The sequence below is a fragment of the Dermacentor silvarum genome, chromosome 1 (genome assembly GCF_013339745.2).
Source record: "Dermacentor silvarum isolate Dsil-2018 chromosome 1, BIME_Dsil_1.4, whole genome shotgun sequence".
Taxonomy (NCBI): Eukaryota; Metazoa; Arthropoda; class Arachnida; order Ixodida; family Ixodidae; genus Dermacentor; species Dermacentor silvarum.
Window position 1 is genome coordinate 404390107 of NC_051154.1, and position 23113 is coordinate 404413219.

Below are 23113 nucleotides of genomic sequence, written 5' to 3' on the forward strand. Positions count from 1 at the left end.
CCGGTGCGTGTCTGCTAAACAAAAAAGAACCTACATATTATTGTCTCGCAAACAGAACCTTTTCCTCCATAGATCTCAGCATAGCTTCTCCATCCATATTACCTGAACTCGAATGGGAAGTTATAAAAAACCCTTATGGGAGCGACCATTTCCCTATACTGCTGCGAGCACAAAGACAATACGAATCTCCACCACATGCCCCCCAGTGGAAGGTCGATGCAGGGAACTGGGAGAAATTCCAGACACTTACCAGTACGATCTCGTGGGCTGACATGTCTGTGCTCGGAGTTGACGGTGCCGTCGAGTATTTTACCAACTTCATAATTGATGCAGCATCTAAGTGTATTCCCCAAACAAGTGGACTTTCTCGTAAACCTCGTGTTCCGTGGTGGAATGAACAATGTCGGAACGCGCGTAGGCAGCAGAACAAAGCATGGAGGCAGCTTCGCGATTCTCCTACTGCTGAAAACCTTGTCAATTTCAAGCAAATTAAGTCCCAAGGTAGGAGAACGCGCAGACAAGCCAGGAGAGACAGCTGGCAAAAATTCTTATCAAGCATCAATTCGTACACGGATGAGGCCAAGGTTTGGAACAGGGTCAATAGAGTAAGAGGACGACAAACACATCCGCCTCCCTTGATACACACGCAGGGAGACAGCCTGGAGGACCAAGCAAATCATCTGGGTGCTCATTTTGAACATGTGTCCAGTTCATCACATTATTCTCCAGCATTTACAAAATACAAAGCAGCAATAGAAAAGAAAAACCTAGACCGAAAGAGCACCGGGAACGAGCCATATAACTTACCTTTCTCTCTAGCAGAGCTGTATGCATCACTCACCTGTTGCAACCGATCTGCCCCAGGCTCTGACCGCATACTATACGAAATGTTAAAAAACCTGCCCTCTGAAACGAAGAAAACGCTTCTCTGTCTGTATAACTTTATTTGGACCTCCGGCGAGATCCCCTCTGCCTGGAAAGAGGCCATAGTGATCCCTATCCTAAAGCAGGGCAAGGATCCATCGTCCGTATCCAGCTATCGGCCCATAGCTCTAACAAGCTGCATCTGCAAAGTCTTCGAGAAGATGATAAACCGGCGTCTAATACATTTCCTAGAATCAAGCAAGCTGCTTGACCCATACCAGTGTGGGTTTCGCGATGGCCGATCCACCACTGACCATCTAATACGCATAGAGGCTCAGATTCGTGAAGCCTTTGTCCACAAGCAATTCTTCCTGTCTGTTTTCCTCGATATGGAAAAGGCATACGACACCACGTGGCGGTTCGGAATACTGCGAGACCTCGCACACTTTGGAATACGTGGAAATATGCTGAATATCATTGAAAGTTACCTGTCCAACCGCAGATTCCGTGTCCGTGTGGGTAATGCCTTATCAGTACCATATGTTCAGGAAACTGGAGTACCACAGGGTGGTGTGCTCAGTTGCACCCTTTTTATCATAAAAATGAACTCTCTGCGTCTGTACATCCCACACAACATATTTTATTGAGTATATGTCGACGATGTGCAGATAGGGTTCACCTCATGTAACCTTGCAATCTGTGAGCGGCAGGTTCAGCTTGGTTTGAACAAACTATGTAAGTGGGCAGACGAGAATGGATTTAGGCTTAACCCACAAAAGTCCACATGCGTCCTCTTCTCCAGAAAGAGAGGTCTGCACCCTGATCCCAACATCGAGATGCAAGGTGAGGGTCTACCTGTAAAAACTGAACACAAATTTCTAGGCATAATTCTGGACGCGAAGTTAACATTTATCCCACATCTAAAGTATCTAAGAAACAAGTGCATGAAGACAATGAGCATCTTGAAAGTGTTGTCTCGCACTACGTGGGGTAGTGACACAAAATGTCTACTGAATCTCTATAAGAGCCTGATTCGATCACGTATAGACTACGGTTCCATTATATACCACTCCGCGACTCCGAGCTCCTTGAAGATGCTGGACCCTGTCCACCATCTGGGCATCCGCCTCTCTACGGGTGCATTCAGAACAAGCCCCGTAGAAAGCCTATATGCAGAATCAAATGAATGGTCACTCCATCTGCAGAGAACGTACTTGTCCTTTATGTATTTCCTGAAAGTAAACTCAAGCAAAACTCACCCTACCTACACAACTATAAATGACCTGTCCAGTGCCCAAACCTTTCAGAACCGCCCTAGCGTAAGAAAGCCCTACGCACTGCGAGTAAGAAGTCTTGCCGAAGAGATGGATGTGTCGCTCCACGAACACGATGTCATGTACTCTCCTGTACAGCTGCCGCCATGGCAGTGGCAGCTGATTGACTGTGATCTGTCCTTCGTTGATGTTACAAAGAATGCGCCGGTCGCACATATCCGTATGCACTTCCTCGAATTGCAGCACAAATACTCTAGTCCGGAATATTTTACTGACGCCTCAAAGTCGCACACTGGCGTGTCTTACGCGGCGGTCGGTCCATCCTTTTGGGCTGCCGGAGTTCTACACCCAAACACAACCATCTTTACAGCGGAGGCCTACGCCATCCTGGCGGCGGTTAAACAGATCAAACAGCTAGACATACGCAAGGCAGTCATTTACACTGACTCCTTGAGCGTGTTGAAATGTTTAAAAACTCTCAGTAGGCACAGAAACCCCGTCATTATAGCTCTTTATTCCCTACTTTGCACCGCGTATGCATCTAAGCAACAAATTGTGCTGTGCTGGGTGCCAGGGCACCGCGAGATCGAAGGGAATGAGTTGGCCGACAAGCTAGCCACATCTGCTCATACAGACGCTGCCACTTCGCCCACAGCCGTCCCTGTAATGGACCTAAAGCCACTTATCAAGAAAAAGGTCAGAGCCTACTGGCAACGTCTGTGGGACAGAGAAACGAACAACAAACTACATACTATCAAGCCTCATCTCGCTCATTGGCCGTCAGAATCGAAAACACGCTACACACAGGTTACACTTTGCAGACTCAGGATAGGACACACATACAGTACACACGCATACTTATTGTCCGGTGGCGATCCGCCTGTCTGTGACGAATGTGGCGAGCCACTCAGTGTACTTCACGTCCTCCTGCAATGCCCTGAACTGGAGCCTCAGAGGACAATACATTATACATTTTTCATTATCATTACGGCAGAACCTACCATTACATCCATGTATGTTTTTGGGCAATGAACCTCTTTTTAAATACCAATCCGTTATCGCGTTTTTAAAGGATATACCTAACTTTCATGTTATATATGCAGGTGACTTGTAGCACGGCCTCTCTGGAGAGGCCGCTGCTGCGGTATTTTTTTTTAAAGAAAGCACGTGCCTCGTGGTCTTTGTTCACAAAGCCCTTCCGTAGGCGTTGTGCTGCTTTTATATTCTTAACTTTAGCACCATGACCACTTCTCATACATTCACGACGCATAGATCACTCCACACGTCACTGCCATAATTCTATTAGATATATGTTTTACGCTTATATACCGCGATTTGCTTTTAGGCCTCTTTACAGCCACATAGCATCCTACCATCGGAACCCACTGATCATGGCAAACATACTATTCATTGTCTTGGCGCTCTTTGGCCACATTTGGCCCTTGCGCCAAAAAACACCAAATATCATCATCATGCTCAGTCAACTAAGGCGTTGCGCTGCTGAACACGAGATCGCGGGATCGAATCCCGGCCGCGGCGGCTGCATTTCGATGGAGGCGAAATGCAAAAACGCCCGTGTGCTTGCGTTGTAGTGCACGTTAAAGAACCCGTAGTCGTCAAAATTAATCCGGAGCCCTCCACTACGGCGTGCCTCATAATCAGAATTGGTTTTGGCGCGTAAAACCCCAGAAAGAAGAAGAAGCAAGCAGAATATTAAGTTGGTAAATTTGTATGCGCAAGTTGGGATCAGCTAGCGCATGACAGGGGTAATTGGAGATCGTAGGGAGAGGCCTTCGTCCTGCAGTGGACATAAATAATAGGCTGATGATGATGATGATGTTCTATGACACGCACAGCACACAAAGAGAACGCAATAACTGTGTAAGCAGCCTTCTCACTAAACGAAATAGAATATGTGGAGCATGTTTTGACCTGCATTCGCGTGTGTAAAGGGTCTGTGGAAGTTGTATTGGCTGCTTTTATGCAAAAAAAAATATATATCATCTCGTTTTTGGAAGTAAACCTGGGGTTGAATCTGCTGCATTTGTTCAATTTTTGTATGCGTATTGAATAGCTCCTCTTCAAAGAATGCATTCCATTAAACCCGAACCGTTGAGTCCCACTCTTACAGCGGGGAAGGTTCCGCACAAGCCTACTTAATATGTACGAACTCATTTATGCAATGTTCTTCTGTATCAAAGCTTAGTGCATCACTAAAGAAAAGTGCGCAACTCCAACATAAAGTACGGCGGCGTATGAAAAGAAATGAGTAGGAAAATAATAAGTTGGCTTTCGGTTTTCCTAGTGGCTGTATGGTTTCTAGAATGTTGGCTTAATTAAAAAAAAAAGTAAACTTAGTTCCACCCAATGTGAAATCTGTTGAAACAGCGGAGCTGTGATTATGTTGTGTTTCTGTGTGATTTTCTGTGGTTATTTGTGGGTTTCTGTGATTGTGTATGAGTTTATGTGCTTATGTTTGTTTTCCAGTGGTTTTCGTGTGATTATGGGTTATGTTTTGATTTGTACTGCTTAACATTCACCAGTAACTCCCAGTCGAGGTTCTCTTGCACCGTCGGTCAAAAGGATCTCTCGGCACTTGCGTCTTTTTTCTGCCTCTTGCTGCGACACATCACGGTTCGTTTTACTCCAAGTACGCTTTACTTGCGTTTCTTTCTTGCGTAGTTCCGGATTAGCCTCCGGCCGCTTTCGTTTCGCTTGCGCTTTCCGCCGACGATCCTCCTTGGTAGCGGTCTCCCGGCGGTTACGTCTGGCTTGCGCTTGCCTCCTGCGTAGCTCCAGATAAGTCTCGCGCCGCTGCCGTTTCGCTGCCGATTCCCGTTCTCGAAAAGCAGAATTCGCCCGAAGACGGCGCTGCCGCTCTCGGCCGATCTCCCGCAGCCGCTCGCGCCGAGCGGAATGCATAGCGAGAAAGGGCGCACGCTTCCCCGGCGCGGCTAGGGGCGACGGCGCCACTAGCGGTGGGTTTGGGAACCTGCCCCCTGCGTGAAACCGGCGGACAGACGGACGGCGCAGCCTCACCTACAACAGTCCGCTGTTAAAAGTCAAAACTTGGTACTCATCCGATGCCTCGCTTTCCCATTAACAGGTCATGTGACTAGTACTCGAGAGTCGAAAAATTTGGTGCTAAGAGTAAATAATAACATGGGGAAAACAATATTTCCATAAAGTCCTCCAAAAAAAACGACATCAGAACTAATGACACAGTCGCTAACATCACCTGAAGCTCTGGCGTAATGATGGGAATAAACTGTGACATCTGCCAGTCATCGTAATTAGGTAAACATTCTGAGACACCGGGGCTCGCGGTGCAGGTCAACCCGAGGCCACTACCACGGTTACTGTGCTGCGAGAGTGTTTTGCGTGGCTGGGCCTCCAGGAGTGGCCGCTGGCTGAGCAGCAGCCGGTCGACGACAAGGCCGTCGCTGCGGTCACCGTAGCTCTCAGCCGCCGCCTCGGACTCGACGCGCTCTTTCGACTTTCGCTAGCCCCTTTTCTTATCGAAGGGCAGCTGCGACACGTCTACAAGGTATGGGTGCTTGTTACTAACGGCGGTGTTGCGTAGCGCGCGAATGTAGGAAATAAAATTGAGTGTGGCTTAATTCACTTATGCCTGGGTGTGCGTAGCGAGAGGTACGGTTAATCTTATTGTTTAGCTTGATTCTCTCTACGGTTACATCGTTATCGTTTAGCTTCGTACGTCTTAGTGTTAGGTTTGGTTATTACCTCTAGTTAAGGTATGGTTACATTAAAGACTAGACATTTTTAAAGTGTAACGCATTTATTTTGAAAATCTTCATCTTGTTTCTCAATTGCCACAAAGATAGTTGGTGAGGCGGGAGGATAAGGCGTTGTCGTCCAGTGATTTGAACACGTTTCGGGTGCTATCCTCATCTGAATCCGCTCGCCTGGCCGCTTCATACTTAAGACGCTTCTCGAGGCGTGCGGCTCGTTCTTCCTCCGTCTCCTCGGCTCGCTGCCTCCTCTTGGTTTCGTTCCGACGACGAAGCCTGGCTTCTTTCAGTCTCTCCGACTCACTTTCCATATCTGCCGATGAATCCCACCGAACCGCCCCTTCTACATATACGATGCAACGCCGGCTCCTCCTCTGTTGTTGCAATGCGGTTTCACCGGCTCCTCCTCTGACGTCATGCCAGATGGCGCGGTGAGCGGCGCTATAAGCTGCGGCGGTTGCTGGGCAACGGCTCAGCTCGCGGTGCGCCCACCGGCGACAGCGAAATGACGCGAATACGGCCAATGTAGCTCTCGCTACAAAAAGGACAGAGAAGATTAAAGAGCACTAACTTCCAGCTGATCTTTATTTACAGATGAGCATGAATGATATGCGCAGCAAGCAGAAAAAAGAAACACAGAAAAAAGGGGGTACCCTGAGCCAGTGCATCGCTGATATGTCCGATAACTTTTTAACACTTTAACACGTGCCCACGATTTCCCTACGCCTTGCCAAGTAATCACGCTCAAGCTATGCTAAAAGTCACGGGAGGCTCAGGGGGGCCCAGCCCCCCCCCCCCCCCCCCTCGGCAGGTCAACTGTAGCACTGCGGCATCCATTCGACAAGCGCTAGAGGTGATTTCATTATTAGTAGTGCTATCTGCGGGAAAATTGTTCCTCCCAATTTTTCAATTAATGATTTAATCAATATTAATCAGATGACGTGGCATGAGCAAAGACAGGAAAGCAGGTATCGTGGTACTGCTGCATGGATTTCCACGAGGCACTTTGTAAATTGCTGTATGGGCCATCAGGTAATTAGTTAAAACATCATTAGTGAATTTTTGGTAATTAGTCGATTATGCATTATCAAAAAAAGATGGCTGACTAATGGAGTCGTATACTCGTATTGTGACCTGCACACTGACCGGCTCTTCAGGGACCCCAAACGCACGCCGACCACGACTCCTCCGAACGCTCACTCGCCTCTCGCTCCCCCAACCCTCTCTGACGGTGTTTCTTTATATATAAATTTTTTTTTGCCACTTTCTCGCTCTCCCGCTCTTGTCCCCTCGTCTTAGAAACCGCGCCTAGCCAGTCAAGCGCCGGCGCTCGTTTTCTTTTCAGTTTCTCCCTTTACAGACAGCCACAGCGGACATCGACGTGACGTCACTCCACTAACCCTTTAAAACTAACCCGCCGAGGATGACGAGGCCGCCTTTGACGAAGATAGGTCCTCCTATCGAAACGTTGGCCAGCCTTTCTGAGGCACCTTATCCCTGTTTATAATCCTTATTCCTCGATTATGCATTGTAATTTGTGTGCAAGTTATGGCCACCTCTTCGAGTAGACCAGCTCATTAACTAGAATTGGGCAATCTGCCACAGGCAACCTTTAAAAAACTTTGAAAGTATTCGTTGAAACGCGCTGTATGTATCTATACACAGAGCAGTTGAAAAAGGAAGATGACCGACATTTAAATCAACAAGGACGGAGTTCCACAGGTTTAAATCAGCAAACCCGACAGCCTGTTGCCCATAGTTGCGCGCAATTGGTTGTAGGCAATACGTTATCATTTAAAGCAAATATAGCATTCTTTAGGTTGACTAGGTGATGTGTCCAATGATAAATGATAGATTAGGGCTAGATAACATGTAAAAGAACATAATGGCAAGCTAATCTGTAATGAGGTTTTTATTGGGTAATATATGAAGTTGTCGAAAAATTAGACACATGTGTACATTATTTCAAGAAAGTTTATGTATAGTAAAGCTGATTTTGTGTTTGTTCTATAAATGCTAAATGACTTGAATAAGTAAGATCCCATGGCGATATGCAGTAATGACTATGACTATGTAAGAAAGGATAGTAAAGCCTAACCAAGCTGTCAAGATGGAATAAGCGCGAGATTTTAAGAGTAGGGTAACAATATCTGCGGTCTGTCCCTTTAAGACCAGATTATGGTTTTTAAATTCTGAACTACTATTTACCATCACCCCCAGAAACTACATTGATCCATAAGCATGATAGGAAAGGATTGAAGAAATTAAATTATGGTGTTTTACGCGCTAATTAAACCATGATTTGATTATGACGCACGCCGTAGTGGAGGACTCCGGAATAATTTCTAACACCTCGGTTTCTTTAACGTGCACCTTAAGTACACAGGTGTTTTCGCCCCCATCAAAATGCGGCCGCCGTGACCGGGATTCGATTCCGCGACCTCGTGCTCAGCAGCCCAACACCATAGCCACTGAGCAACCACGGCGGGTAGGAAAAGAGTTAATATATATTAGGGGAATGTTGGCCCTATAATTGTTGTGCGATAAAAACACCGCGTACTTTGTTTTAGAGGAATTTATTATTAAGTTATTTGTTGGAAACGATGAAGAAATTTAGTAAAGTTGTCACAATGCCTGTTCATTAGTTGGTTGATGTCATAGCCAAAGTAAACTATAGTCGTGTAGCCGGCATATAATAAACAATCACTAGGAGAAGTTAGTGTGTGAGCCAGGTCATGGATGTAAATTAAAACAAAAGCGGACCAAGAATTGAATCGTCGGAACTCTACTATATTAACTGTTTTAGAGTTAGACATTGCTCCCGACATGCAGATCGTTTGTTTACTGTTCTGAAGGCTACTGCGTATTGATTCTACTGTCTGTGTGGGGGGGTGGGGGTGGGGAGGGGGAGTAATTTCATGTAGAACAAGCTTATGCATAAGAATATCATGGGTATTTTTGTCAAGGCTTTAGTTCAATCAATAAAAACTCATCCAACTAATTTGCCAGCATCGATATTTTCTATTACTAAAAGCAATCATGGGGATACTAGTTGAGCATTCATGACGAAACCAAATTTTCTATTTCTCAACACGCTGAATGGTTGCAAGCAAATGTAAATATGGGATGCAATAAGCGTTTCTACAACTTTACTAAAGACGGGAAAAGTAGCGATATGCCTATAGTTCGTGTCTTCGGTATTGTTGCCTTTTTTGAAGACGGGAATAATTTTCCTTACTGTAAGTGCGTGAAGAAAAAGAGACGTCTTCAAGAATGAGTATTGACGTCAGGGCAGTAATAGATATGCTGCCAACTAAATCTTTAATCTACGCGCGTGGATGTTACCGCTACACCATGAATTGTGCATTTGAGATTAAGAATCCTAGTGTGCCCATCAGAAGGGGTTGTCTCGTAAAAGGAGGAATGCGATACGTTTCGAAGGTTGTCACATAGTGAAGGACTAAGAATGTCCATCTGTGTGTGCGTGCAGCGCTCACAAAAACATTGACTAATGCGACCCGCAAATTGCGCATTCATGAGCTAAGTCATTGTTATCATATATGCTTGGTCTACTGATAATATTTTGTGCGTATATATATATATATATATATATATATATATAGTTGTGGCTAAGGAAATCACGATGGGCCCCGTAGTATCATGAAAAAGAAGAGAGTACAACGTACTTTTCATTTGTACAGGATATATTGCTAGGGTTTCCACTGGTGGTCCCACCTTTGTCAAAGTGACAAGTACATGCAGTTGGGTTTCCTTATAACCACGCTATACATGAGATAGGGTTGTGCACGATTATGACAATTGGAAAGGCAGCGTAAAAATAGCGATAACACCGGTGAATTTTATCATACGGAAAGTCATAGAAAGTTTAACATACATTCAGTACTCGCGACAGTACAACCAGAACACACGTGACAGAAACGGATACAGTTCACAAGTACAGTATATGCAGACTTGTTACGGTCGAAGGTAATCAAGTAATATAAGCAGGTGTGGCCGCAGTGTACCCACGTGGCACACAGCACAGATATAAATCGTTAGTTTAAAGAATTGCACTGCAAACCACTCGAGATCAATGAAAAACATGGAAATGTCGTACACACGTGGCAGTACAGAAATAATCTTTAGTGAACTAAACAATACAATGCAAACCACTCGAGATCAATAAAAAATATGGAAATGGGGCACACACGTGGTATGCAGTACAGAACTGAATCGTTGGTTAATTAAACATTACAATGCAAACCACTAGAGATCAATAAAAAACGTGGAGCTGATAAAGCGCCGTGCGGTACTACAGCAAGAATGTTGATACGCACTGCTCATTTAGCGCCATAATGAATGTAACGCTCGACGCCCTCTCTACATTCCGCATGCCGATGGAATTGCAACAGTCCTTAAGACTCATGAAGATTCTCGTTTCGAGAAACCTGTTGATAACGACACCCTGTGATCGCTGTTAAAGCTTATTCTTGAGCTCAATAATTTTCAATTTAACAATTGTCATTACGTTCAGACCAGTGGTGCGTCACTGGGAACTCGAATAGGCCCAAATTAGGCTAATATCTCCATGGGTGTTCTGGAAAATGATTTTCTATCCAGAACTAACCTACATCCTTTCTTTTATAAACACTTCATTGACGATATCTTCTTGATTCGGGCACATGGTGAAGGTAACCTCTTAAAGTTCATAGAAGTGAATAATCACTTTCCCCCTTCAATCAAATTTTCGCACTATTACACGTTATCTTCGGTAAACTTTCTGGACCTCACAGTTACGCTATACGAAGTTAAACGGCTGGCAAAACTTTATCGCAACCCTACTGATAGAAACCAGCTTCTACATTTCCAGAGCAGCCGTGTGCGACATTGCAAAACCGGTATCCCCTACAGTCAGGCTCACCGTTTGAAGCGATTGTGTTCCGATCGCAAATATTTTATTTCTCATTGCGAACAACTTAAAAGTGCTCTCGTTAAACGGTAGTATTCATCAAATTTAATTGACGACGCCATATGCCGAGCAGACCAATTAAATAAAGCCGGCATTCTAAGCAGGAACCGGTTCCCCGATAGTCGTTCCAATACTAATCTTGCGTTAATTACATTCTTGGCATCAGCGGCAAAAGTTTCGTTCTATATTGAAACTCCACCACAATATCCTTGCCTAAAGTAAACAACTCTTCGATATCTTTCCTGAACCGCCTCGTGTCGTGTACGGACGGTGTAAGCCCCTCCGCGATATGTGGACATCCTCAAAATTAAATGAGCACATCAAAACATCTGGCTGCGCCTCCTGCCACAAAGCACATTGCGAGGTGCACATGCAAACCATCGAGAAAGTGATTAGTACGTTTTCATACTTTACCCTAAAAATTCGCGGATCCTTTAATTACGTTACCTTCAACGTTATACACATGCTTGAGTGCACCGTCTGCAGTAAACAGTATATTGGCCAAACAGAAACCTCGTTTCGAATACGCTTTATTAACCACAGATCGCATGCTAATACGCATGATAACCTACCATTATCAAGACATTCATTTACCAGGGCACTCTTTCGAAAAGCTCAGGACCACTATATTTGAATCAGGCTTTCATCCCCATCACGATCGCGATGTCCGCGAGTCTTACCTAATCTATAAGTTTAACATCGTGACATCTGGGATTAACGAAAGCATAGGCACACTAACTAGCGTTCTTACTAAGCCTGGTTGACATTAGCTTGTGGCTCCCTCTGTATGCCATTAGATGCAGCTTTCTTTCAAAAACCCAGTTTTTTGCGCAGTTACGTTGAATAAATTTCACTATTGCCCACAGTTTCTGCACGACACAGTATTCCAGAGTACAGATGCCAATAAAAGCCCTCGTCATTCACCCTGCTCACTGTGTCGGTTACTGAGCAGTGCGTATCACCTGCATTCTGGCTGTATTGTCGTACGACGATTTATTAGCTCCACGCTTTTTATTGATCTCGAGTGGCTTGCAGTCCTTGGCAACCATTCTGTAACTCTAATGGTCCACCGGTTATCCATCCTACGCATTACATGGCCTGCCCAGCTCCATTTTTTCTCTTAATGTCAATTAGAATATCGGCCATCCACGTTTGCTCTCTGATCCACACCGCTCTCTTCCTGTCTCTTAACGTTAGGCAAACATTTTTGGTTCCGTCGCTCTTTGTGCGGTCCTTAACTTGTTCTCGAGCTTCTTTGTTAACCTCCAAGTTTCTGCCCCACATGTTAGCACTGGTAGAATGCAATGATTGTGCACGTTTCTTTTCAACGACAGTAGTAAGCTTCCATCCACGAATTGGTGATGCCTGGCGTATGCACTCCAACCCATTTTGTTCTTTTCCAAATTTTCTTTTCATGATCAGGATCCCGTGTGAGTAATTGACCTACGTAAACTTACTCCTGCACAGACTCTAGAGGCTAACTGGCGATGATTATTTTTGTTCCCTTACAAGCTTATTGAACATGATATTTGTCTTGTGCATAATAATTTATAGCCAATTTATACTGGTCTCTTAAATGAGTTCTCCAGGTTCCGCTTCATTTATGTCAATGTAGCGCCTAGAACAGGATGACCTGTATTAGGCGCGAAAAAGAGTGGTGTCACTCTTAAGGCATAGCCGTGCTCTTATATATCAGGCAAGCAAATGAAAATACAGTTGGGGAGGTTCAAACACGCTCATTGTCATGGGACCGCCTTTTTCATTTATTATTTAAAAAACCGTAATCAGTAGGTCAGACAAGAAATTGCAATTGGAAAACGCAATTGCATCAGTATTCAAGCAACTAGTGCATTAATCTTGATATAAAAACAATTTCTAGATTCCCCCCCCCCCCCCCCCGGTGGCGGTATGCTCCCATGTATGAAGGCGGGGACTTTGATTGCCTACGTAGCGACTGCATTCCAATGCGTGTTTGGCGCAGAATCGCGTCTGTAATATCGCCGTTATTATATTTAGAGCGATGGCACGCTATGCTGCTGAATGTGGCATAATAGATTCGAGGCCACATTCATTATTTGAGAGATATTGCAGGACCTGAAAGAAAGCCACGCGAACCAGAAAATCACACACTCTTTATCACCTTATCTTCAATCTGGAGATTGCTACAAGATTACGCTCAATCTTTTCTTTACAACAGAATTCCACAGTGCGCAAGGCAGCTGTGACAGAAGCGGTGCTGATATTACCGTGAAAGTCAACCGGTGCTTGAACTTTACACATCTCCCTAAGCCACGGTGTAGCTTTCTGACAAGAAACTCGATTTGTTCACGAAAATCCTTGCGTTGGGTAATGCTATCCTGCAGGTGCAAGAGCCTACTCTGGTGACGCCCTGGTGTGATCTGCCAAATCCCCATGCTGGTCCAGTGAGCCGCCTACGAGCATTGGCAAGCGAGGCGGTGTTGCTGCTCGCTCCGAATTCACCAAACACCTTAGACGCCGAGAACAGCGCCTTCCGTATTGCTTGCATGCTGACCAAGGTAAGCCATTTCTAAAAGTCCTATGTTGTGCTTGCTTCGTTGTTTCCCTTATATGTTTTAACACGAAAGTGTTTTATGCCGGGGTCCACCAAGACTTCACTGACGTATTTCCGTCACGGAAATACGTCATAGAACATAATACAAAGAAAGAAACCGGAAGAAAAAGTTCCACAAACATGCAAAATTTGGGAATCGAACCCACGACCTCTCGGTCCGCGACGATAGATCGCCGAGCGTTTAACCCATTGCGCCACAAACGCATTTGCAGAGAGCTACACAGACGCGCCTTATATATCTAACACTCCTCCGTGTACCCGCGCTCTTGCTCGGGGCGGTGCCGCCGCCTACGAGCAGAAAAGAGAAGTACTGCATTATGACACTAACGCGCACCGACAGTGAACGCTTCGGTGGTCTCTGCACTACGACGCCTCGATGCCAGCATTCGAAGGGACGCTGGCATCAAGAAGCACTACCAACGCCACCTAGGTGGTGGCGTTCACCGTACTCAGCACAGCGGAGCGAGGCTTCCGCAATTAGCTCTGAAAATGTTTCTGAAGTTGATCGCGGAGGCTGCAATTACGACGCGCTGTACGCGCTGATTTGACTCGGTGACGATTCAGTTACGTGCTTTGTCTTGCGCGTTGTATTAGTGTGTCAGTTACGTGCTTCGTCTTTCGCGTTGTGCTAGCGTGTGCAGCGTAGTGCAGCTTCCATATGCACTACGGCTGCTCATGGTCATCGACGTTGGTAGTCGTGATGGAGGAGACGTGCCACCAGGCGTCAGCGTGGGTGCATCAACGCCTAAGGGCGCTTTAGCCACAAAACACCAATAGACATTATATATCAATGTGCAATAAACATTACACTACTTCTGTCAAGACACGTTTCACTTTCGTGTTCTATACCGATTCCTATATAAGAGGGATCAACCACATTTTTTTTATTTGAGTGGAACGACCAAACGAACGGGTTTGTTGAAGCCAACTAATAGCACTCTTTAGACAGGTTTAGTTTAGCGTGGTTACCGGAATAGCGGGCGTACCGGAATAGCGGGATCGAAGTGCGCATGCGCAGAACGCTAACCGACCCATACCGTTTACCGTGCGCACGCTATTTCTCAGAGTTAACGTTACCGTGTTAGCGTGGTGTACGTAGTGTACGTAAAACATGGCGGCGGTCCCGGTCGCCCGCTTCGAACTGAATTTGGCGTTGTTTTTTCGCCATCATTGCCGGAGCGCGTATTTCTATTTGCGCCCCCGTACAGCGCTCGACCGCTGGCGCCGCGCTGCGCCGCTCGCGCGTACCATGTTTCTAGCCGCCGCCGTTGGAACGGAGGAGGCGTTGACGGAGAACACGCTGGGTTGGGGGTGACTAGCCTGCTGTTAGGGGATCGGTGGTATTCATAAACGCATCACTGTTTTGATGATCCAAATATAATCTCACTATCAGGGAGGGAGCAGTCTACCTGACTGGAGCAGTATTTTTTTTATTTGGGGTGTTGCTACGCTGCGCTCCGCAACACCCCAACGACCGCCGCTTCGCGTCGGCGCCCGGCACCACGGCTTCCGCCGTGGCGCCGGGGTTCAAACTACCGCGCTGGCAAACAGACAGGAAAACAAATAAAAAAAAAGCGTGATATGAAAAAAAAAATCGAACCAGGGCATGCGGGATTGGAACCCGCGTACGTATAATCCCGAAGCGAGCCCCGTAACCACTCAGCCACGCAGCCATACTTGCTAGGCTTGCAAGCACGCGAACCACATGAATGCGTTCGAGCGCCCTCGGCGAAAGCAACCACCTAGAAACGCGGTACGCGAGAGCGGCGCAGCGTGGCGCCAGCGGTCGAGCGCTGTACGGGGGCGCAAATAGAAATACGCTGCGGGGACATTGCCACATTAGAGGAGCGCCATAGAGAGGCATACAAGCAGAAACAATAGACAGAGACCAGCGCTACCAGCAACCATATTATGTCCTATGGTAGCGCGTTGGGTTTGTTGGTATGATGTACTGAAGGACCTTAGACGTAGTGCACCCGCCGCTCGACACAAGAGCGACACAAAACGCAAACATACGAGTACGTGGCGCTATGTATGAGCGTGTCTAGTGTCGGGTGCGCACCAGTTTTTATTCTCATAAAAAATATCACTTTCAATGGATCAACACGATTAAACAAAATTTTCTGCTCGAGCGACATCTTCAGTATTCGACAATGTTTACCGCGTAATCCAATATTAATATCACTCCTGACTGATGATCTGAATTTCATGTCGTTAGCCAGTATCTAAGAAGTTGCCCTTAAACTTGCGAAAACACAACGCTTATCCGTGCAGGCTGTAGTGAGGTTAAAATGCAAGTGAACCCGGCTTGAAATCTATACTGCACTTTCTACTACAGCATCAGTCGACGCCGCGTGTGGCTATTGGACAAGAAAGGCCATCGACCAGCTCATCAAAATGCGCTATTTTCTTGAATTCATGGAGCCTGTCATATACTCGAATATAATGAACCTCCTAAATGACAAAACTCTTTCAAAGTCTCAGCACAGATTTCGCAAAGAATCGTCCTGCGACACTGCACTTAGCTATTATTGACGATATATATTCAAAATTTGACAGTTACACTAAAACGGACATATTTATTCTCTTCGCAAAGTCTTGCGACAAAGCGCCTTTCGGCTTTCAGTTAGTTGCAGCCTCGTCCCGTCGTCTGCTTGGTTGTATACGCTGTGGTTTCCGCTCGTTTTGACCTTAATCATGTACAGACCGGCCTAGCTGTTGACCTGGTTGCTTTTCACAAAGTAACTCATCAACAACTACTCTTAAAACATTCTCACTTGAACTTGCACCCTGACCTACTTCTTTAGAAGATTTATTTTCTAACTACTCACTGTTATCCATGTATTATCAGCACTACTTCAAAACAGTTTGCCGGAATAATCTGGCATTTCCTGAATTTTAGTATCAGGCCTTCTGCTATTTCTCACTTGCACAAATTGTGCCACTGCCTGTTGCTCTGAATGCTTGTGTGTTTTCTGACGCTTGCGTTATCTATAGGTGTAAAGTCAGCCTAAACGATCACATTTTGGTGCTGAATGACACAAACAGTATCATGACTGGTGTGATAACCGTCTAGTGGGTTACTTGCCACGGTAGCGTAATGGTGCTGGCGTAACGCTGCTCAGCACCATGGCGTAATGGTGAGCTCGAGGTCGTGCCTCGAGCTCAGCACCATTACGCCGGCCGCGGCGGCTGCATTTCGATGGAGGAAATCAGACTTGCACGTGTTACAGAATATAGGAACCGATTAGAATTGCTTTATGAAAAATCTAATTGATTATACAATGACCAATACTGCCCCACGAAAGTAATCACGCCATTAGTTGAAAGTAATCGGTCACTTTTACGTTAGTTCCATCCCAAGCGTTTATTAACACTCCGCAAACACAGTAAACAGAACAAGCTGGGCTTACTCTTTCAGTGCGTCCTCTGCAGCCCTTCATACACTGCTTTAACTTCACAAAAATTCGTCTCCTTCAGTCATCTTCCATCGCTTCTTTGTGAATACATCTGCGTCACTGAAAACTCGCTCCAAGTGCTCGCTGGAGTGGAGGGTGGCGTTCTAACTCACGAGCACCTAATAACGCATGGACAGGAAATATAAAAGTTAGCGAACAATTCTCGGGAACCATCTGATGATAAAAAAATCGCAGTCTAAACTCCTTGAACACGAGTGTCCTGACGTAGTGGTGCTCGAGCCGCATAAAAATTCGCAATCATCGCCAGAGGCGGAATGAAATGATGACAATACAGACCTTGTAACCTGCCGTTAGAAAGGGGAAACAAATACTGAGCGCAGGGTTTGCCTGTCTGAGCATGTGCATCCGGGAGGCTCCTGCTTAACGCTACTTGCCGCGACTTCCAGAGTTCTCCTCTCGTTCACGCCAAATTCAAGTGTTCAAAGCTGCTTCGCTGGTTAGAGCTTATCTCTTCAGTAACTGATTACATGTGATTACATGTAATTGCTTATTGGCTACTGCAAATAATGAGATTACAGTGAGCCTTACCGATTAAAATGTAATGATATAATTACAATACTACCAATAGGTGTGATTGATTACGACAATTATTGACATGTAATTCGTTACATAGAAGTCTGGGAAAGCACAAACGAACATTTGTTTAATTTGGTTTAGGCGCACGTTGTAGAACCCAATGGGGCAAACATTATTCAGTGATGCCGGAATAGGGGGTGTCTGTACCATTATGCTTTGTACCGGTATAATGTGCTGGCCATCAGAATAATTATGTACCCCTTGACACTCTGTGACCTGCCTAGGCGCTATGTTAGGCCGCTCATCTCTCGAGCATGCAGAATGGGCGGTGTAGGGCTGCATGATTGTTTCGTATATACTTTCGTAGTGCCGCGAGTTGCCCACGTGTTTTATAAATAGGGTGACGTCCACTCCCCAGCGCGTCCGTTTCTGTTTTTGAGGGGTCGGACGGCCCGCGTGGTGTCAGGTGACGAGCCGAGGCGCGCGCCAGGGGCCGCGGTGCCGATGCGGCGAACGGATTCGGAGAAGGCGATCTTGCGCGTACTGGGTTGGCATTCCGCCGATGGTCGTAATAGGCCCACGCTGAAAAACCCCGAGTGGGACTGTTGTGAGTGGCGTTCTGGCGCCGGCTTCCAAGTTCCCTGCTGGCTAGAGACGGCGCCGAGGTTTAGAGTGGCCTAGCAATGTTGACCACACGTTGCGTTTACGGAGAGGGGCTCCACTCCCCTATGCGTCCGGGCGGCGACCCCGTGGATCTTGTTTGAGTGCTGAGAAAAGCTCGCGTGGTGTCAAGTGACGACTTGCAGTGCGCGCCGTAGAGGCGCGGTGCGCATGCGAAGATCACGTTCCGAGAACGTCGTCTTGAGAACAGCGAGTCCGTATGGCGCCAACGGTCATACTTTTTTCACGCGTACAAACCTCGAGGGGGGGGGGGGGGGGACTGCGGCACGCGGTGTTGTGATACCAGCTCCCGAGCCCTTTGCTCGCTAGAGACGCCACCGAGGTTTGAGACAGCTGAGCAATAAATGGTGCGAGCCTGGCGGGTTTGCTGGGACTGTTACTGACCACGTGGAAATAGGAGAGGGAAACGACGTTGCAGAACGATAGAAAACAGGGTTGTTTTCCAATACATTTTCGTTTAACTGTAAGCCCATCCCTTTGGATCGTGGCTTAACAAACTTTTAGCTCTAATTGGCAACTGCTTCTCTGGGGCGGGCCAACGGCCCTACCGCCCTTTTTCTTTGTCTCTTTCACCAATAACAACCTAGACGAGGTGCTGTTCCTCAGTCTTGGCTGTAATCACTAAACATGATAGATCAGTAACTCTGTACGATGCAACGCTAGTCTGGGCCGTAACCACTTGGTGGTAGAACGGTGAGACTCGATTCGTCGTATGTAGTGAGAGTTGTCCTAGGCTCTAACTTAAGAAAAAGTAGAAGAGTAAGGCGTTGTTTACTTGTGTGTTTTTACATCAGTATTCTTTTGCTAACTCTGCATTTGACTGTGTAAATATTTTCGTTGCAATATATCTTGAAGTTTTGTTACCTCCAACCTGCCTCCTGCTTCATCAATGCCTATAATCACCTTGAATAGACTTTGATCGACTTCAAGGAGAAAATAACAAACACAACTTCGTTATATAAAAGCTACTAACCTCAGTAGCTCTTTGTAGCTACTCCTTCCTTGTGTATTTGTTCAAGGAGAATAAAATTCAATTAAATTAAATTCAATATAATAATAAGAAGAATAAAGTCTCATAAAGTATCCTGCTAATCAGAACGTGGATCTGGCACATAAAGGGGAACAGTTTAAATTTGACCGCCTAGTTCTCTTCATACAGTCTAGAGCCCCCTCAATTTCATTTTCTCTTCACTTACCCGGTTGCTAGCATCCAATGACAGCATCTGCATGTTTAATCATGTCCGAATTACTTTATGTCATATATCTATTGTTTTAAACTGGCACTCGTATGTTGCTAACGTTAGCTCATTTGCTTATAAAGTCCAAGGTTTCTAAAACGTAACCTACATGACGCTCCTGTGCATGTAGAGTTGGAAATACGCAAGACACTCATTCCGCAAAAGTTCGAACATATGTCACCAGTATGAAACTCTCGCCAGATATTTATTATAAACGCACCAGAAAACCTGTACATTCGCTCGACAAAGTTCATTAATTCATTTTATTAAATGGTAATGTCTCCCATTAAAGGCAGGGTCGGGCTCTGACATCGTTTCGGATCGTGAGTGCAGGATTATTTACACATTTTCAATAACGATTTGCTTCGCCACGAGCTATATATTCTACCACACTCACGCATATCGCTATGTACATACTATCATTTAAACGTTGCTCACCCACATGCGGGTATTACCACCTTTTCGTCGTCATACGAGGTGTTTCCAATAGGAAACCTAACTTTTGGTACAACATCGTTATTGCTTATTGCACAATATTTTAAGCAATGTCCTCCTCAAAGTAGTGCATTCTACTGGCAATACACCGTTCGCATTGTTTTTTTCCATTTTTGGAAAGCCTCCTGGAACGCACTTTATGGGTTGGAGCGCAGGTCTCTCGCCTCATTGGCCTGAATCTCCTCTATGGTTTGAAAACCAGGTCGTTTCAACGTGATTTTATGTTTTGGAAACAGGAAAAAGTCTGCTGGGACTAGGCCAAGAGAATACAGTGGATGGGGCACAGCGGGAGTGTGATGTTTTGCTAGATAGGTGCGGACAAGAAGCGACGCGTAAGCCGGCAACATCCAAGTCTAGTTATCCCAAAATTCAGGCCTCTTACTCCGCACAGCATCCCTGAAACGCGCTAGAATTCCCTGGTACAATGCCTTTGCAGTCAAAAAACACAACCAACATCACCTTGATCTTTGACCGACTCATGCGTGCTTCTTTTTTTGGACGAGGAGAACTTTTGCCCACCCACTGCGACGGCTGCACATTCGTTACAATATCATAGCCTTAAACCCAGGTCTCATCACCTGTTAAGATGTCCTTAATCCTTTGAAATACTATGTACATAATGGTGTACACCAAGATAGTGCATCAACATAATAATCACTGATGAAAGTAAGGGTATTTAAAATGTATCGCATATATCTTGAAACTCTTAGGATTGGAATTGTGCTGCAATTTTGGATAACATGTGCAAAATGTTTTAGTAAAATGAGTGGTAAGGTAGACGGTTGGGTGTTTTTGCTAGGTGTCAGTATGGTGTTGTTTGTAGCGAGTTCACTTCTTTCATTGTTATTCACAACACATGCATCCAGGCACAATTTTCAAGCAGCTGGATAAGTGCTTTTCAGGCTTTCAATACACGAAATAGTTGGCGTTCTCATATTTGATGTTCCTCTAGTGAGTTTTCGCGTGGAGTCCACAGTCTGTAATCTTGACAAAACTCATTAAAGAATTGAAAAATCTTAATCTTTTCTGCAGCTGTACACTTTCTATGATTCGGGAGATGCAAGGAGTGTGGTGAAAGTAAGTTTTGAATTAACAGGAAAAAGTGGCGCCTGAAAGGGGTAAGAAAGTTACCATTCTTATTGGCAGTGGCAAGCAGTGCCACGCTAATATTAACAAGCGTCTGTTTCTGATCGTCAGTCAATGAACGCGGCACGAAATTTGCACTGACACAACGCACCTCAAGTTTGTCACTGAAAATTTGGTGGAATGATCTTACGCTGATGCGCACTTTGTAAGCAACTTCTCGTACAGTTAAACGACGATTTGCACGAATCACACCACTAACTCTCTCCACATGGTCACCATGTGACGATGTGAAAAGTGATCCAGGCTAGGGATCGTCACCGACCAACAATCTGCCGTGTTCAAAACGCTTCAGCCACTCATAGAACTGCGTGTGACTCATACAGTCGTCCTAGTACGCTTGGCTAAGCAATTCAAGTGTTTCTGTGAAAGATTTGTCTAGTTTGTAGGAAACTTTCACACACACACACACAAACGTTGTTCATCAAACTCTTTCATAGTTACTTCGGCACTAATCCGACGAACAGCTTGTGCATGTGCTCACTTCAGTTACTCTAGCTCGCCCACTAACGCTCAGAGCGAAAAGCGGCAAACGGCAGTTTGTTGTCTAAGCCTACAGCTACGTGCACTCAGCAGCCGCAGAGTGCTCCCTGTGACGGTTGGCGCGATATTTGAAACGTTCAGTTTCTTTTTGAACACACCTCGTATTTCTTCGCAGACCTGCTCAACGAATGGCCTTCTTTCGTTGAGCTACTATAACCCACTCGTTCAAACGCCACCTTGATTCGTACCACGCCTTCATGAGTAATCGATCCTGTTTCTTTCAAGGCTTTCCGTGATGGTGTCATGAAGGAAATATATTGAATATGAAGTTGTGCCATGCAGTTCATCGACACCGCACCTCTCCGTGAGGACACAGCGCATCGAGCAGCAAATGGATACACTCCAGTGGTGTAGCTCTTGTTTCATCCTCAAGCGTGCGTACACTGTGTGTTCGCTAGTTATCGTGTTGAGAGATTTCTCAAACACTCAGCTCTCACCCTTACACCTCTTTCAGGTAACAGGTGCAAGTATTCGCGTAATTTGCGTAATAAATCAGGCAACGGTGCAATTCGCGTAATAGACTGTCAAAAGGCCTGGTTGCTCTGTCATATGCAAATGTCCCCGCAGTTAGGGAAGTTTCACCCGGTTGCACGTTCTGGCTGCAGGTACGATCTCTGTGCGGTGATGAGAAGTGGTCGAACAGCGTGGTCCTCGTCAGCCTCGACACCTTGCCGGTGGTGGTGCAAGCCAGCGTGGTGGATGTCGCTGACCACGCAGAGAACAGCGTAGGCGTTCCTTGTCATGCTTTTGTGGACCTCATGGACAACGTCTTCGAGCCCGGAAATTTGTGAGCATTATGCATGCGTTTTCATTGAAGTGAAAGAAGTGTACATAAAATAACGACAATTTTTTTTGTGGGCCCAGCTGCTACAAAGGGTCTTGAGCTATCCTCACCATAAAGGCTGCGAGAAGCCTGAGTTAGGCACGTTTTACTTTCAAGAAATACAAACTGAGAGCACGCCACTTTGCCTTGTCTTAATTATTCAACACTTGTCAAATGAATTAGCATTAGCAGGGCTATTCCAGAAAAGTAATCGTAGATTTTCCAGAAATTAGCCTGAAACTACGCTGCTATTTTGTTCAGTTACAAAGAAGCGCGTAAGCTAGCAGTGTAAGAATTAGTGGCATTTCACTGGAAATTTGTAGAGGAAGGATCGTAGCATAACGAGTGCTCAAGTGCAGACAGTAGAAATAGAGGCCGGCTGTGTTTAAACATATCCCTTTCGTATTTGTGTCCGACTGTTTCCAGAAAAAGTAAACCGTTGTCTTATCTATGTTTATGAGTACTCCAAAACAAACGTGGGCGTTTTCGCTATTACTGCATTTTTGCAAAAGCTTTTTTGACTAATAGTGTATGATGGTTGTTCACAGCAATGTTTATTCAGCAGTGCATGAAACTTGAAAGAAAAACTATGCAGTACTTTTTGTGAGAGCACACAAAAGTTATTGCTCTCGTCATTACGCCTTGAATTAGACCTTCAAACTACATTTTGCGCTCTTCGCACATAGCACATTCACCTTAGCTTCGTGCACATTTGCGGCGACAATTTTGCTTTCAACTAGTCA

The 23113-nt window shown here is 45.6% G+C and overlaps 1 protein-coding gene across 1 annotated transcript in view; it reads left to right on the plus strand.

Moving 5' to 3' along the window:
* LOC119446756 (uncharacterized) overlaps window positions 1-22338 on the plus strand; it is a 39777-nt gene extending 17439 nt beyond the window's left edge. The window contains exons 3-5 of the mRNA XM_049663578.1: window positions 5471-5685; window positions 13223-13396; window positions 22153-22338. Of these exons, the coding sequence (XP_049519535.1) occupies window positions 5471-5685; window positions 13223-13396; window positions 22153-22338 (575 nt within the window). The remainder of the gene's footprint in view (window positions 1-5470; window positions 5686-13222; window positions 13397-22152) is intronic.
* The last annotated feature ends 775 nt before the right edge of the window (window positions 22339-23113 follow it).